The 15,594-nt window shown below is 38.2% G+C and overlaps 1 protein-coding gene across 1 annotated transcript in view; it reads right to left on the reverse strand.

Moving 5' to 3' along the window:
• Positions 1-12,536: 12,536 nt before the first annotated feature.
• LOC126100342 (mucin-19-like) overlaps positions 12,537-15,594 on the reverse strand; it is a 445,217-nt gene continuing 442,159 nt past the window's right edge. Inside the window, exon 11 of the mRNA XM_049910954.1 lies at positions 12,537-14,563. Coding sequence (XP_049766911.1) covers positions 14,217-14,563 — 347 coding nt within the window. The 3' untranslated portion in view covers positions 12,537-14,216. The remainder of the gene's footprint in view (positions 14,564-15,594) is intronic.

A 15,594-nucleotide genomic window follows, 5' to 3' on the forward strand; every position in this document is an offset into this window, starting at 1 on the left:
TTGTTTATGTATGGCTAACTTATGGTTAGTGAGCAAGGCTGAAACATACCCTACGAAGTATTTATTGAGGAAGAAGAGTTCCAGGAGCTAGAAATAGAAAAGAACATCATTTTTCAGTGTAAAACTAAGTGTTTGGTATAGAAGGACAATCAATTGATGTAATACTTCTAGGATACAATCTGGAAAATCAATACGCAAAACTGAGTGAGGTGGCGCAGAGGTTAGCACACTGGACTTGCATTCAGGAGGATGATGGTTCAATTTCATGTCTGACCATCCTGATTTAGGTTTTCCATATTTCCCTAAATAACTTCAGGCAGTCCACCCCTGGTAGCTGAGCGATGAGCGCAACGGAATGTCATACCTAACAGCCCAGGTTCAATTCCCGGCTCGCTCCGAGATTTTCTCCACTCAGAGACTGGGTGTTGTGTTGTCCTTATCATCATCATTTCATCACCATCAGCACACAAGTAGCTGAAGTGGCGTCAACTCAAAAGACTTGCACCAGGCAAATGGTCTACCCGAAGGCAAGCCCTAGCCACACGGCATTTCCACAGCCGACTTCCTTCCCCATCCTTCCCTAATCTGATGAGACCAATGACCCCGCTCTTTGGTCTGTTCCTGTCAAATCAACCAAACCCCAATATGCAAATGTATCAGCTGTTGCAGAATACAGATGCTGATGCAGCCACCATATGTGAAGCTGGAATTGGGCTCTCAGTGTCTTCTTACAGGGTATCCCTTCTGACACGTCATGCAGGGTCAGGATGGAGAATTCATCTGAACTGGCCGCAGCTATTGGAAACACCACATGGTTGGAAGAAATCATTATTGTTGTGAAATGAAGTAATGATCATCAAGTCTATGCTTCTGAAATAAAGTGTAACAGATGTGGATGTAGGGGCCATCTTCAAAGGCATTGTCATCAGCCAGAGTGTGATGAGTGTGGTTGAGCCACTCATGATGCATGAGAGTGCAGCAGTAATTAGCAATAGAAACAGCAACTGAAAAAAGTGTCCATTAAATGCAAATGGAATTGCATCACCCATCTGAAAGCACTCACAAAAGACTTAATATTACACAGACATCTCCAGAGATGGAATGTTGCCTATTAGGATTAGTACAGTGCAAGAACCATTAGTTTTTAGTAGTCAGAGGTGCACATGTCATTAGTCTAGGCCTCTTAGACAGGAAGAGACACAGGTCTGCAAGTTATAGCGTACACGACGTATGTGACAATGACATAAAGTCATTAGGGACAACACTGCCAACTTAAGCATTGGAGATAATAGTTTTTGTGAGTACGTGGATGTGTTGCCACATGCTGGTGAAAGTTAGTCTGCAATTCTAGGACTGGATTTCATTGTTAAACATCACGCTAAAATCGATCTTTTGTGGAATACAATTGAATTTGGTGGAACTTTGTTTCTGCTGGGAACAACAACTGCAGTTGAGGCAATGTTGCAAGGTGTGCACATCACGAAGGTGCTGCCAACTGAATTGCAAACACATATGCTAAAGATTAGTTCCAAAGATAATGTAGTGTCAGTACAGAGACGTTAATTTGGATTGCTGTAGGTACTGATTTGCCAGAAGAGGTACTGGGTGTAGTGGAAGCCCTAAAGAGTAATGAAGAATTGGATAAAATCCACTGTTTTGTGTGCAGAAGCATGGAATGTATTAGTAATATAAATGGTGCATTTATGGTGCCTGTTAGCCTAGATCATTTTGGCATTGCTACTTTAGATGTTCTCATAGATTATGTGACAGCCAGAATGACAAGTAAACCATTAGTGCATATGCATTATGCAAAAAACTGAGTAACTTATAAGGGAGTTATCAATTAGGGTTGGAAGCTTTACCAATATAATTCATTGATTTGTTTGATACAGATGGTCAGTTATCAATGATGCATGTTACACAACATCATACAGAGTATACCCACAGGTAACTATACTCCAGTCCACTGTTAGCCACATTCATCAATCAGTCTCATCACTATTCTAGAAAAATCATCATGTGAAACTAAGAAATACAGATTACGTCATGATTACAGATAGGTGAACACAAACACTATCACTGGCACATATCATATCCCATACCCCAGTATTATTTAGACATTGGAAAAATTCGGCCAATGTAGGCTATTTTTTGAGTACAGACATAAGAAGTGGACACTATGAACTACAATTAGTTTCAGGAGATCAGCCAAAAACTGTCTTTACAACACCAATGGGTCAATATTAGTATCATACAATGCCGTTTGGACCTAGGAACTCACCAGCTACATTTTAGGGATTTTTAGGTCAAAGCCTAAGAAATGAAGGGGATATTTAAACAACCTCAAAGATATGGAAGGATATGTGAGACGTTCAGAGAAAATGCCACTTTGCACAGGCAGAAATTAAACATCTCAGACATGTAATTAGTGGAGAAGGTGTGAAAACTGATTGCTAATTGATCTGAGCTGCCATGACTTCTCAACACCATGAACAACAAAGCAATTACAACTATTCTTAGGCTTCTGTAAATATTATAATAAATTCATAAGGAACTTTGCTGAAATCAGAGAATCACTAAATCACTTGATAAGAAAGTTATAAAATTCGAGTATTCGATGGAGTCTCAAACAATATTTGAAGCACTGAAACAAATTGTGATATGAAACCCAGTACTGGTATTTTCTGATTTTGAAAACGAGTTAGTCCTTACATGTGATGCTAGCAATAGTATGGTCGCTTGTATTTTGGGTCAGAATGTAGATGGTAAGGCACACCCAATGGCTTTTGTATCTAGACAACTAAACAAACTGGAATGGAACTACCCCACTACTGAAAAGGACATGTTAGCAGTTATTTACACAATCACCTATCTTTGTTGCTATTTATTTGGTCAGAAATTTCCTTCTAGTAGATTGATAAGATGAATACTCAAACTGAGGGAGTTTGACTATGGAGCAGTTTAAAAATTAGGTAAGAAATATACAAATGCAGACATGTTAACTAGAAAAATTATAGTGGACACTAGGCAAAAGCATGACCAAATGGCAGAAGGCACAAACATCTGATGTAGACAGTCAGGCATTCAGGTCACAGCCACAGTTCATGACACATGATGGCTTACTCTGTAAATCGACAAATTGCAGACCTTGTGTGGTAGTTCTGCCAGTGTTTAGGGACAAACTTTTGCAACACACACTTGACCACTTATTAGTAGGTCACGGTAGTCACAGAATGATGTATATCCAAGTCACAGTGAAATTCTGATGGAGAATTAGAAGACGTGATGTGAAATAATATGTGAAAGACTGCATAATGTGCAGAGGGCTGGCCTGAGTCATCATAAAATTCTGTTACAAAGGTTACCAGTGAGATCAACACCTTTTTAAATTGTTTGGTCAGAAACACTAGGAAACTTTAACAGAGCACTGGCTGTAAAAAAGTAAACACTGACAGTCAACTGTTTTTTGTCATACATAGCAATGATAGAAATTCCACATCAACAAGCTAACACCATAACACAAGCAATGATAAATTATCTGGATCCTTAAATGTGGTGTACTGGATACCATAACTACAGATCAGGGTACAAATTTCATGTCAGGCTTAACGAAACAACTGTGTTGTTTGTTCGACATTCATCACTTTGAATAAATCCTTCATCTGCAAGCAAGTGGTCAAACAGAAAGGGTACACAAAACCATTTCTAGAATATTAAGCCACCACATTAATAGACAATGCTATGACTGGAAGTCGTACCTTGAATTCATAGTCTCAGCGTACAACTCCAAAGTCCATACAAGTCTTTTGGCATATGAGATGGCTTACACCAGAAAGATGTAATTTCCTTTGGACATGATATAGCCTAAAGTTGAAACTAATAGTCAGCCAGTATAGGAATTTGCAAAACAGTTACGTGAAGTTTGGCAAAGAGTGAAGCAAGGCAACTCAATAGTCTCAAAATGTCAGGAATAAATGGGGCAACATGTGGACAAACTGCCACAATATAGAACAAGTCATTGGATACTGCTAACAAATCCATATACTGCTAAAGGTAAAAATGAGAAGTTTTAACCACGTACCATGGTCCATACAAAGTCACTGAAACAACTTTTCCAATAAATGTTAAGTTACAACTGCTGATGAAAAGCTCTATTGTTCATGTGAGTAGGGTCAAACCATTCAAAGGAGCTGTGGACGCATTACCATAAGCCCTGCCAGCTGCACCAGCAACAAATAATGTGTCTAAGAAAATTTGGAAATAGTTACCTGATGATGATCAGGTCGCACACGGTGTACGTTACACACTCAGATCACAGGGTAAGTAGTTAATGATCAGATTTTTATGCTGTTTCTAGACTTTTTGTGTACACTTGTTGCCTTTATCTTGTTGATTCTTAGTACAAATTTATTGATGCATTATGCAAAAGTTCATTCGGTGCATTGCTTTTCAGTAAGTGTGGTAAAAGCTATTTTTTTCTTATGTGTACACATTTTTAGCAGAGGAAGAGAACTGGTGTACATTCCTTTCTCTTAGGTTGTGTGCCAACTTGGATATTTGGAAGCATTATCATAGTCCCAATATTACTACACTCTATCAGTGGAGAAGTACTGAATAAGTTGAGAATCGGCCTCTAAATTCTGGAATATTGTTCTCCACACAGTTGGATGTGCCACTAACTAAACTGGTGGACAATAATATTAACTTTCATAAGAAATGTGCTTTGTGGATTACAGGATGTATTCTTGAATTACATAAGGAAGGGCATAGAGAAAAAGTTTTAGAGGAAATTGGGACAAGTATCAAAAAGGAAGGGGAGGCACACAGCAGTCTGTAGCATTCCCCATTAGTTTTTATTACTCTTGCATATCTAGATTTCAACTATAAATAGTCATCTTCAGAGCTCAAATACAAGGAAATTACAGAATCAGAACTAATTTATTTTACACAGAACAATAAATAAAACACCATTTTATCCAATAGCAACTATCCATTTTGGTCAACATACCATTAGCATTACAATCCAACAATCTCACAGCAATGCATGTCACCATATAATCTTACTGGTCTATAGGCAGAAGGAAGCTGAGGTTGTTGTTTACAGCAACTATGGCAGCCTTAGTTTATCCCGTGTAGTGCAACTAACGCCCTCTATGTCTCAAATTAATTAACAGAGTTTCATTTCAATATAATAGCTTAAAACCCTTTTTTAATATCTAAAATCAACAAGTATATTTGCATATCACTTTGAAATATTCAAGAAATACCATCTTACAATCTGCTTGCTCATATATTAATGGTGAAGTGATCCACCAATGCCTATGCAAAGAATCATTAATATGTCTGTACAACTGTCTTATACAAAACTGTTATGTCACTTCAAAAAATAAAATGTTTTATTGAAGATTGTCTTGATAAAATACAGTGACATACAATTTTAAATTCATCAAAAGCTGAAACCTAGCATTGTCACTCGTTTCATAGTGGTTAAGTGGTCCACTAAATAAAGAAACATGAAAGTCCTTGCAAACAGTTTTTAAGAAGATCTATCAACATCATAGTCAAATAATGAAGATCAACAACACAAGGCTGATTTAACCAGGTACATTTAATAATACATACAAACTCCCCCTATTGTTGTAAAACTTTGTGCATAAATGTATGATGTAGCTCCGTGTTCCTCTGTTTGCAGAAATAAGATAAAACAAACCGCCACTATACTTCGCATTTAATGATAAAAGTTGAATAGTGATTTACTTGTTTGATGGTAAAATAAATGTAGCATTAGATACTACCAACAAAATGGAAGACAGTATGATCCATTAAAAATAATAAGTATGTTCTCACACATTACAAAGCCAAGTGTTGCCTTTCTAAAGGCAGGATTAAATTCCCTTATTAAGCAACCAGCCAAACATGCAGACTGCACCTTTCCATGATTCTATATACCTATGAAGCCCAAATCTGACCCATCCTCTGCTATGTCAATATGGCATGGACTTATACTCTTCCCTCCTTGTACCACACCCTACAGGTCCTCGAACACTATGCGCTCCACTCCACTTTTAGATCCCCACCCACATCCTCTACCAACTTATTAAATTCCCAGCCTACTCTTCCAACCTGAACACCTCCAAATATCCTATGTTACCCAAAAACACAATACTACCCATCCCCTAGTTTCACCACTGCTCACTGATTCTGGTACTCTGACATGCCTCTACCACCACATTCCTCCAACACTACATCTCCATACCCTCCACATACTCTCCCAAAGAAACTTTGAATCATGTCCCCTTACCCTACTATGAAATATGTACTGATATCTATCCATCCTACCAGATGTAGGAGATCCCTACCACCCACCCCTCATCAGGGCTCCCTTCATTTCCAATCCTGTCCTCTCACTTCCTAAGGCTTGGTACCAAAGTGCACCCCTCTCCAATCTTCCCCCATTCCTTCTCCAAACACCCACCTACAAAGCCCCTCCTATGCACTACCTTTAACTGCTACATTCCTATGATACCTATGTCTCATTAAGTGTATTTGCACTCTTCTCTTCACTCATCCAGTCTCGCTTTTAATAACTCACACATTGGCCTTTCTGCTTTAGTGTGTGCAACTTCCTGTCTGTTATTATATCTTCTTGTACGACATTCATTTTCCATTCATCTGCATTTATATTTTAGTTAATCACCAAATCAATCTTTTGTATTTTAACTTATGGGACTGACCATCTCTCTATCTCTCTTTTTATTGTAGAAAACATTTATTTTTGTAAAAGCTATTTCCAGTTTTTATAAATATTTTTTTATGTTCCTCTCATGTGGCTGAGGAGCAGTCCCTGTCCCTATGTGGGGGAGGTATGAGCTGTTGTGTGTCATCACCAGACAAGCAACACCTACTGCCGATTGGGCTAGCTGCTCCACTCCTGCTGCATTTGCTGCCATGACTTTGCCAACAGCCTCGAGAGACTTTTGAGCTGGACATGTCAGGGTGTACCACTGCTGTTGGGTGCATCCACTGGCCTCCACACTACTACTGTAAGAGAATGATTCAGTCGTATAATCAAAGCTCATAAATGTGTAATTTGCTAATGTTGTCTCATTAGCACCCAGGGCACATGACAGGCCCTCACCACCATGTTCCATGATTCATCATCCTGCATCCATACAGATCACAGCCCACTGACCCTTGTACAACCTATTTAAACATGGATGTTAAATAGAATTTATATTTCTGACTCCAAATATTCTCATAAATTACCAAAAGATTGTTCACTAATATACTCATTTACTTTGCAGTTGAATATTTGTGGATTTCCAGAGTCTGTTAAAGACTTTTCTACAAAATCATAAAGCTCCTTTCTGAACCCTATGGATGATCACAGTCTATAAGGAAAGAATTTTTACATCTACTATTGTGGTTGCAAATTTCACAGTTCATCCTAAACTCACTCTTCCTTTGAAGCATAAACACCTTCAAGGAGCAAATGTATTTGTATGTGACTGTAAGAATCCCAAGTTCCCTGAAGAGGCTGCTGCAAGATGTACCATTACCAACTTTATACAATATTCTTACTATCTATTTATGCAGAATAAACTTTATCTTTACTTCAGCTAAATTTTCTCAGAAGTTTAGACCACAGAACAGAAACTGATTAACCCACTAACATATTGATCTTTTTCCTCAAATTGTTTCAAAAAATATTTTTTTAATTAATGAAAAATATCTTATAATGAATGGCATTACATATAGACAAATAAAGATAACTTTTAACACTCAAAATAATGAGTTACCAAATTTTGAAGCTCACCAATAATAAAATTCAGAGTATACTCCTATAGTGGACTTTGACTAAAACATCCTGAAACTTAAAGAACTTTTAGTTTCTATGCAGCTATGAAGTGTAACCATGTATTTCACAATGGTTTCTTGTGAACATAAATCTTGGAGAAGCTGGTTCGAAGACAGTGCGTGTATTTATCTAATACCATTATTGAGCACCTGTCATTCAACTGATAAACTGTCATCACATTCAGTCTCTGATGAAGGAACATCATTGCTAAATTCAATGTCAAACTCTGAATCATTACAGTCATCATTTTTGAAATCAACACCTAAACAATAATACAGGAGAGAGGCTGAAAGGGCATGTTCTGTTGCCAAGTATCCAAAGCTGCACACAGTAAAGTTGATACCAGCCAAACATGACAGCCAGGATATAAATGTAGGGTCAGATACTCTCTAGTGGCTGAGTACTCAATTATCAGTGCTGAAACGGATGTAAGTGGGGTTTTATTTTTTCAAATGTCTGTTTTTAAGTTGCCTGAGTATACGCTGCATTTTAAAAAATGAGATTGATAGAAAGTGCAAAATGGCTAAGCAGGGATGGCTAGAGGACAAATGTAAGGATGTAGAGGCTTATCTCACTAGGGGTAAAATAGATACTGCCTACAGGGAAATTAAGAAGACCTTTAGAGAAAAGAGAACCACTTGTATGAATATCAAGAGCTCAGATGGAAATCCAGTTCTAAGCAAAGAAGGGAAAGCAGAAAGGTGGAAGGAGTATATAGAGTGTCCATGCAAGGGCAATGTACTTGAGGAGAATATTATGAAAATGGAAGAGAATGTAGATGAAGATGAAATGGGAGATATGATACTGCATGAATAGTTTGACAGAACACTGAAAGACCTGAGTCGAACCAAGGCCTGGGAGTAGACAACATTCCATTACAACTACTGACGGCCTTGGGACAGCCGGTCCTGACAAAACTCTACCACCTGGTGAGCAAGATGTATGAGACAGGCGAAATACCCTCAGACTTCAAGAAGAATATAATTATTCCAATCCCAAAGAAAGCAGGTGTTGACAGATGTGAAAATTCTGAACTATCAGTTTAATAAGTCACAGCTGCAAAATACTAACACGAATTCTTTACAGATGAATGGAAAAACTGGTAGAAGCCGATCTTGGGGAAGATCAGTTTGGATTCCGTAGAAATATTGGAACACTTGAGGCAATACTGACCTTACAACTTATCTTAGAAGATAGATTAAGGAAAAGCAAACCTACATTTCTAGCATTTGTAGACTTAAAGAAAGCTTTTGACAATGTTGACTGGAATACTCTCTTTCAAATTCTAAAGGTGGCAGGGATAAAATACAGGGAGTGAAAGGCTATTTACAATTTGTACAGAAACCAGATGGCAGTTATAAAGAGCCGACAGGCATGAAAGGGAAGCAGTGGTTGGAAAGGGAGTGAGGCAGGGTTGTAGCCTCTCCCCGATGTTATTCAGTCTGTATATTGAGCAAGTAGTAAAGGAAACAAAAGAAAAATTTGGAGTAGGTATTAAAATCCCTGGAGAAGAAATAAAAACTTTGAGGTTCGCCGATGACATTGTAATTCTGTCAGAGACAGCAAAGGACTTGGAAGAGCAGTTTAATGGAATGGACAGTGTCTTGAAAGGAGGATATAAGATGAACATAAACAAAATCAAAACAAGGATAATGGAATGCAGTCAAATTAAGTTGGGTGATGCTGAGGGAATTAGATTAGGAAATGAGACACTTAAAGTAGTAAAGGAGAGTTGCTATTTGGGGAGCAAAATAACTGATGATGGTTGAAGTAGAGAGGATATAAAATGTAGACTGGCAATGGCAAGGAAAGTGTTTCTGAAGAAGAGAAATTTGTTAACATCGAGTATAGATTTAAGTGTCAGGAAGTCGTTTCTGGAAGTATTTGTATGGAGTGTAGCCATGTATAAAAGTGAAATGTGGGCGATAAAATGTTTAGACAAGAAGAGAATAGAAGCTTTTGAAATGTGGTGCTACAGAAGAATGCTGAAGATTAGATGGGTAGATCACATAACTAATGTGGAGTTATTGAATAGAATAGGGGAGAAGAGGAGTTTGTGGCACAACTTGACAAGAAGAAGGGACCGGTTGGTAGGACATGTTCTGAGGCATCAAGGAATCACAAATTTAGCATTGGAGGGCAGCGTGGAGGGTAAAAATCTTAGAGGGAGACCAAGAGATGAATACACTAAGCAGATTCAGAAGGATGCAGGTTGCAGTAAGTACTGGGAGATGAAGAAGCTTGCACAGGATAGGGTATCATGGAGAGCTGCATCAAACCAATCTCAGGACTGAAGACGACAACAACAACAACAACAACAACAACATATATATTCTGCATTTTAAGTTTCTGTCAAAACAATAAAAAAATAAAATAGTTCAGGGTTTTATTTTAATGGGATAAAAGCATGCAACACACATTAGCAATCTTGTTGGCTGGTAAGCAGTAAGAGAGATTTCAAAGTGCAAAGCAGGCAGTGTTGACCTTCCTGGTTAACTTACCTACACTCTGGTTCCATGTCAAGTCTATCAACCATCTGGATACCCAAGAATTGCACACACAGAATTTAATAAAATATTCCCCACTGATCCCTAATTCTAGTACACATAAGTATCATTTCATCTGGACTTGCATAATATGAGTTTTTGTGAGATTAAGAATTATGCTGTATTTTTTGAGCCAGATGTCACCCCGATGCACAATTTTCTTGGTTTTTTCTGGTGGACGTGTATTTGGGTTCTTTATCAGTACAGATCTCTCTCTATGTATACATCATTAACAAATACCCTTATTTTTGAAGAATTCTCCAGTGTCTTTGGTGAATCATTTATGTAACTTGAGAACAAGAATGATTAAATTATCAAGCTTTGCTGTTGGCAACATTCAATTTGTCCTACTTCCAATTAGTTGTATGCCTTTTTTATCATTTGTTAATGTGGCCCTTGTTTTTTATTGTAAACAATATAATAACATTTTCAAACACCCATCAAGATGATTTGTCTCTAAAGCTCTGCATTTGTGTGCAATAAATGTTTGAACATTAACAATCAAAAGACTGGAGAAGAACAAGTGACTGAATGCCATTCACATTGTTCATGTTGGAATGGGCTGTCCCTGCCAACATGCAGCAGTTTCTACCTCAGATAGAGATGAAGGGAACATAATCATGGACACACTATGTGTGGTACATTACACCATGATTGCTTTCAGATACATTTCTGATGGAAATACCTTGTCAAGAACATCCATTCATATAACTGATTTGCCTCAATGGGCAATGAATCCACCACATTCAGTGTGGATGCTGCAGTAGCCACCAGAAAGATTGTTGCACGGCGCGTCACAGACAGTAGTTGCTGCAAGTAAAGGCCCATCCACCAGAGGGTACGTGAGAATTTGGCCGCGCCCTCTGCTGGCGGAACAACAACAACAACTCAGGCAGCACGGGCCGTGCCCAGTCAGTTTTACATTGGACATGCCTAGCAGACAGTTCCCGGTCTCCACTATGTGAAGTGTGACAGACAACGTGAATAGTGTTAATACAGATGCACGATTACATCTGACCTCCAGCATGAATCTCTATGTAGTGAACATGGAAGATATGGACAGGAACTGGGATAGGTGACACATGGGGGAAGTGTGGATCAGTTGAGAGGCATGCCGAGATAGTCCATGCAGTTGTGCCTAGGTGTTGCAGTGGTTGACACAACAGTCTAGTAAGCAGGAGGTCATGGGTTTGGATCCTGGTCTGACCACATTTTCAATCATCGCCACCAATGCTGCATGATTTCCTTCCCTTTCTCACTCCTCCTCCTTCAGTTAACATAATATGACTGTTTTGCTGATAAACCTCTACACAGTAAATTACAACAATCCTGTGAAGTTCACAGTTCAGTTCTTCCTTAAAATTATGATCTTCAGTACACCTGATGCAATCACACATTTAACCGCTCTGTCACATCCGCGCTTGTGCCCCAAGCTACAGCAAGCAAAGGAGTCGGACATTGAATTGTGCAACATGTGTGAATAAGCCAAACTAATCTGCACATCAAAGAACTTGATCCCTGCTCCACCCCCCCCCCCCCCCCACACTCACTCTCTCTCTCACACACACACACACACACACACACACACACACACACACACACACACACACACACACACACAATCTGCAGGCACTTTAATTTCTTAATAGCTCTGACATTCCAGATGACTAATCATTTTGCTGATGAGATTATTTTCAGTACCTGTGCAAGATTTGGTAAGAAATCTCATAGTCTAACAATATAATCTATCAAAAGCTGTGAAGGGTGAATGATTCCAAAAAATGAATGATAAAAAAAGTAACTTAATTACATGCTTTATCAGGTCCTAAATTTCTGAGAACTAGAACTAAAAGTCTCTCTTTGTAAGCTATAGTTATCTATGAGTCAGCTGTACTTACGTCCCACTTTATATATGATAAAAACAATGGAAGAAAACCATTAATGAGCAATCATCGTTCACATAACTTCAATTCAGGTCAACAGAATGATGTTTTGGCTGACTGTGGTAGCTCCAAAACAGATTTGTTACACCACCATATGTATATTAGCTTTGTTGTGAATACATGTGCATAAAAAGTAATGCAGGTAATGAAAACTGTACCAATTTTTATTTAACAACATATTTACACATATATAAACATACATTTGAAGCAACAGTTTTCAGAATGTGGCAGTAAATGGTGTTGTAAAATAAAGAATGAAAAATACACATAAATATATAATATTAAAGTAACATGTCACTATTATGAAATGATTTGCCTAAATCTGTTAAGACTCCACATAATACACTCAGCTAAGATGGATCATGAAATTAAGCAAAGTAAAATACAATGATTATGAAACTAATGCAGATGTTCAGTAGCATTGTAGGACACAGGCAAGCAATTTAAGACTGTATATGACTAGAACAAAATAATTGTTTCTGGCTCATTTAAAATAAACAATGAAGTCTCCCAAAAACTGATGAATGTGTTAATGAATAATATTATACATTTTAAAATGAAATGATATTGTATGGGCATTGTCATGTTGGAAAAACTTATCATAAGTCTTTTTGATCAAATTGATGATATTTATACAGCGATGATTGATGTTTCATGACAAATGTTAAAAGATGTATGCAAAATATTTGTTTCAAGCCAGATATGTTAACACAGTCTTTACTTATCCACAATCCTCACACAGAAAAGAACCAAATGTATGTAGCATCCAATAATATAGCTGTGCAAATTGTGGCAAAATCATTTACTGCCAAGTATATAAAAATAAGAATACTGTTAATTACAACAACTCCTACTAATGTAACAGATATAAAATTACTCTTTGGATTAGAAGGCAACTGCATAGCCCTACTCTGTTCCAGCATCTAAATTCAGTGCTTTTGCTCCATAAGATTACTTCACTCGATCATCATACACGATGAATTTTTGCTGTATCAAGAACTACTTTACTGTTGGTATTTTTAAATGGATTTCTCTAGATCCTTATACTGTTTAGGAAAACTCCTCATTGACTTTCTAGAATTTACAAACTTTATTCAATGATTCTTCCTTCTTAATTTAATTTTGAAAAATTATTTCTTTCTATGTATGCTAGTTTCTAAGATACCATTCTTTCAGTTATCTTTAAACTGCTTCTACAAATCACAACAGAAATTCTACTGAATTTAAATAAAGTTATTTTGTGGTTACAGCTAATGGCTTGAAAAGTAATTTCAAAAATACACCAAAGTATGCCAAATCTTGGAAGACAAAATTTTAGTTGGACAGCAGTAAATGCACACTGAAGCTTTTCTGATTTCAGTGCTGCAGTCTTTAAGTTATTTAATTTATGTAAAATATAACAGCCCCTTCTTCAGAAATGCGACATTTGTTGCTTCACACTGACTAACTACCCCCACTTTCCACCAGCAGTTACTTATGGCTGCTTGCATTCTGATGAAAATGATTATAAAATGTACAGAAGGGAATATAGTGTGACCTCTTCTCATAGCAACTAACAACATTCAAATGGACTGCACTTCTTGTTGCCTACAAGACATATTTTCCCTAAGCAGCAGTGTTAGAGAAATATGTATCCATCACAAAATAATTTTTGTGTCATTTAAAGAGGTAGGCAAATTTTATGTTCTTTCTTTGCCCACTGCAAACATTTATACAGCTGAATTCTCTTTGCTGACAACACTATGTAACAGCAACATTCTTTCTTTTTCCAGAAATCCCTATCAATATGCAGTGTATCATCATCATCATCATCATCATCATCATCATCGTTACCAGCAGGAAAGTGACTGCTTCTGTGAACACCTTAAGTTACATACTTATAACTTCTGCATCACATTCCTCAGCAGTTGTTGTTGTGTCAGCAGTATTGTTAGCACTAGGTCGTACTGCAGTAGGTATTCTACCGTAACAATAGCCATGGTCTGCAAACGCATCCAGATCAACATAGCCTCCTCCAAAACGTACGTCCTCAACTAATGCTGCTAATTCTCGTTTGAGTTCCCCAAAGGATGGTCGGCGACTTGGATCATGGTGCCAGCACCGAGAAGCCAGTCGGAAAAACTCAGGCCTGCAATGCGGTGGTCTCTCCAAACGCCCACCTTCTCGAACTGACCTGACTACTTCTCGAGCTGACTGGCCTGGATATGGTGTTGACCCTGGGGACACAAAGCAGAATGATTTACTTTAAGCAAGATAGATTTCCATTCAGTACCAGTAGCAAGTAACTATTAATAGGCTTTATGAAGAATTTCATACACTTGGTCCCTTTAACGAACAATATAGCTACATTACAGTCAACAACTAGATACATACTCTGCGAACCACTGTGATCTGCATGGCAAAGGGTACTTAGCACGTTAGGGTTTCTTCCCATCCAAACTGCATGGAACACAGGAAGAATGATTGCTTAAATGTGTCTGTGCAGTTTATATAAAGGATATTGACTAGTAGCAGTTCTACCAAAAATCATGTGTAATGAACTCCCAAAACTATTTCATAATTCACCAGGAAATTAATACCAGGTAAGGCAGGTGGTAGACTTCAGTTCATTGGCAGGATACTGGGAAAATTCTGTACATCTGCATAGGAGATTGGAACTTTCCACAGTTTTCCTCAAAGCCCTTGATCACACTCCCAGCCTTGTGACAAGGTGCATTATCTTGTGAAAAATGCCACTGCGCTGCAGTCATGGACTGTGCGGTTGGTCCCGGCGGAGGTTTGAGTCCTCCCTCCGGCATGGGTGTGTGTGTTTGTCCTTAGGATAATTTAGGTTAAGTAGTGTGTAAGCTTAGGGACTAATGGCCTTAGCAATAAAGTCCCATAAGATTTCACACACATTTGAACATTTTTGAATGCCACTGCTGTTGGGAAACACTATCATCATGAGAGGGTTTACGTGGTCTGAATCCAGTGTCAATAATCCTTGGCCATCGTGGTGCCTTGCATGAGCCCACAGGACCCACAGACACCCCAGAGTATAATGGAACCACTGCCAGCTTGTCCCCAGCGTGCACTACATGTGTCACGGAGCTGTTCCCTTGGAAGACAACGGGTTCACACACTTCCATCGGCATGATGTAGAAGGCATTGGGATTCATCAGACCAGGCAACATTCTGCCACTGTGCCATTGTTCAATGCTGAAGACTATGAGCCCATTTCAGTAGTGGATGCTGGTGTCAGCTGTGG

This window comes from Schistocerca cancellata, chromosome 9, assembly GCF_023864275.1.
Source record: "Schistocerca cancellata isolate TAMUIC-IGC-003103 chromosome 9, iqSchCanc2.1, whole genome shotgun sequence".
Taxonomy (NCBI): domain Eukaryota; kingdom Metazoa; phylum Arthropoda; class Insecta; order Orthoptera; family Acrididae; genus Schistocerca; species Schistocerca cancellata.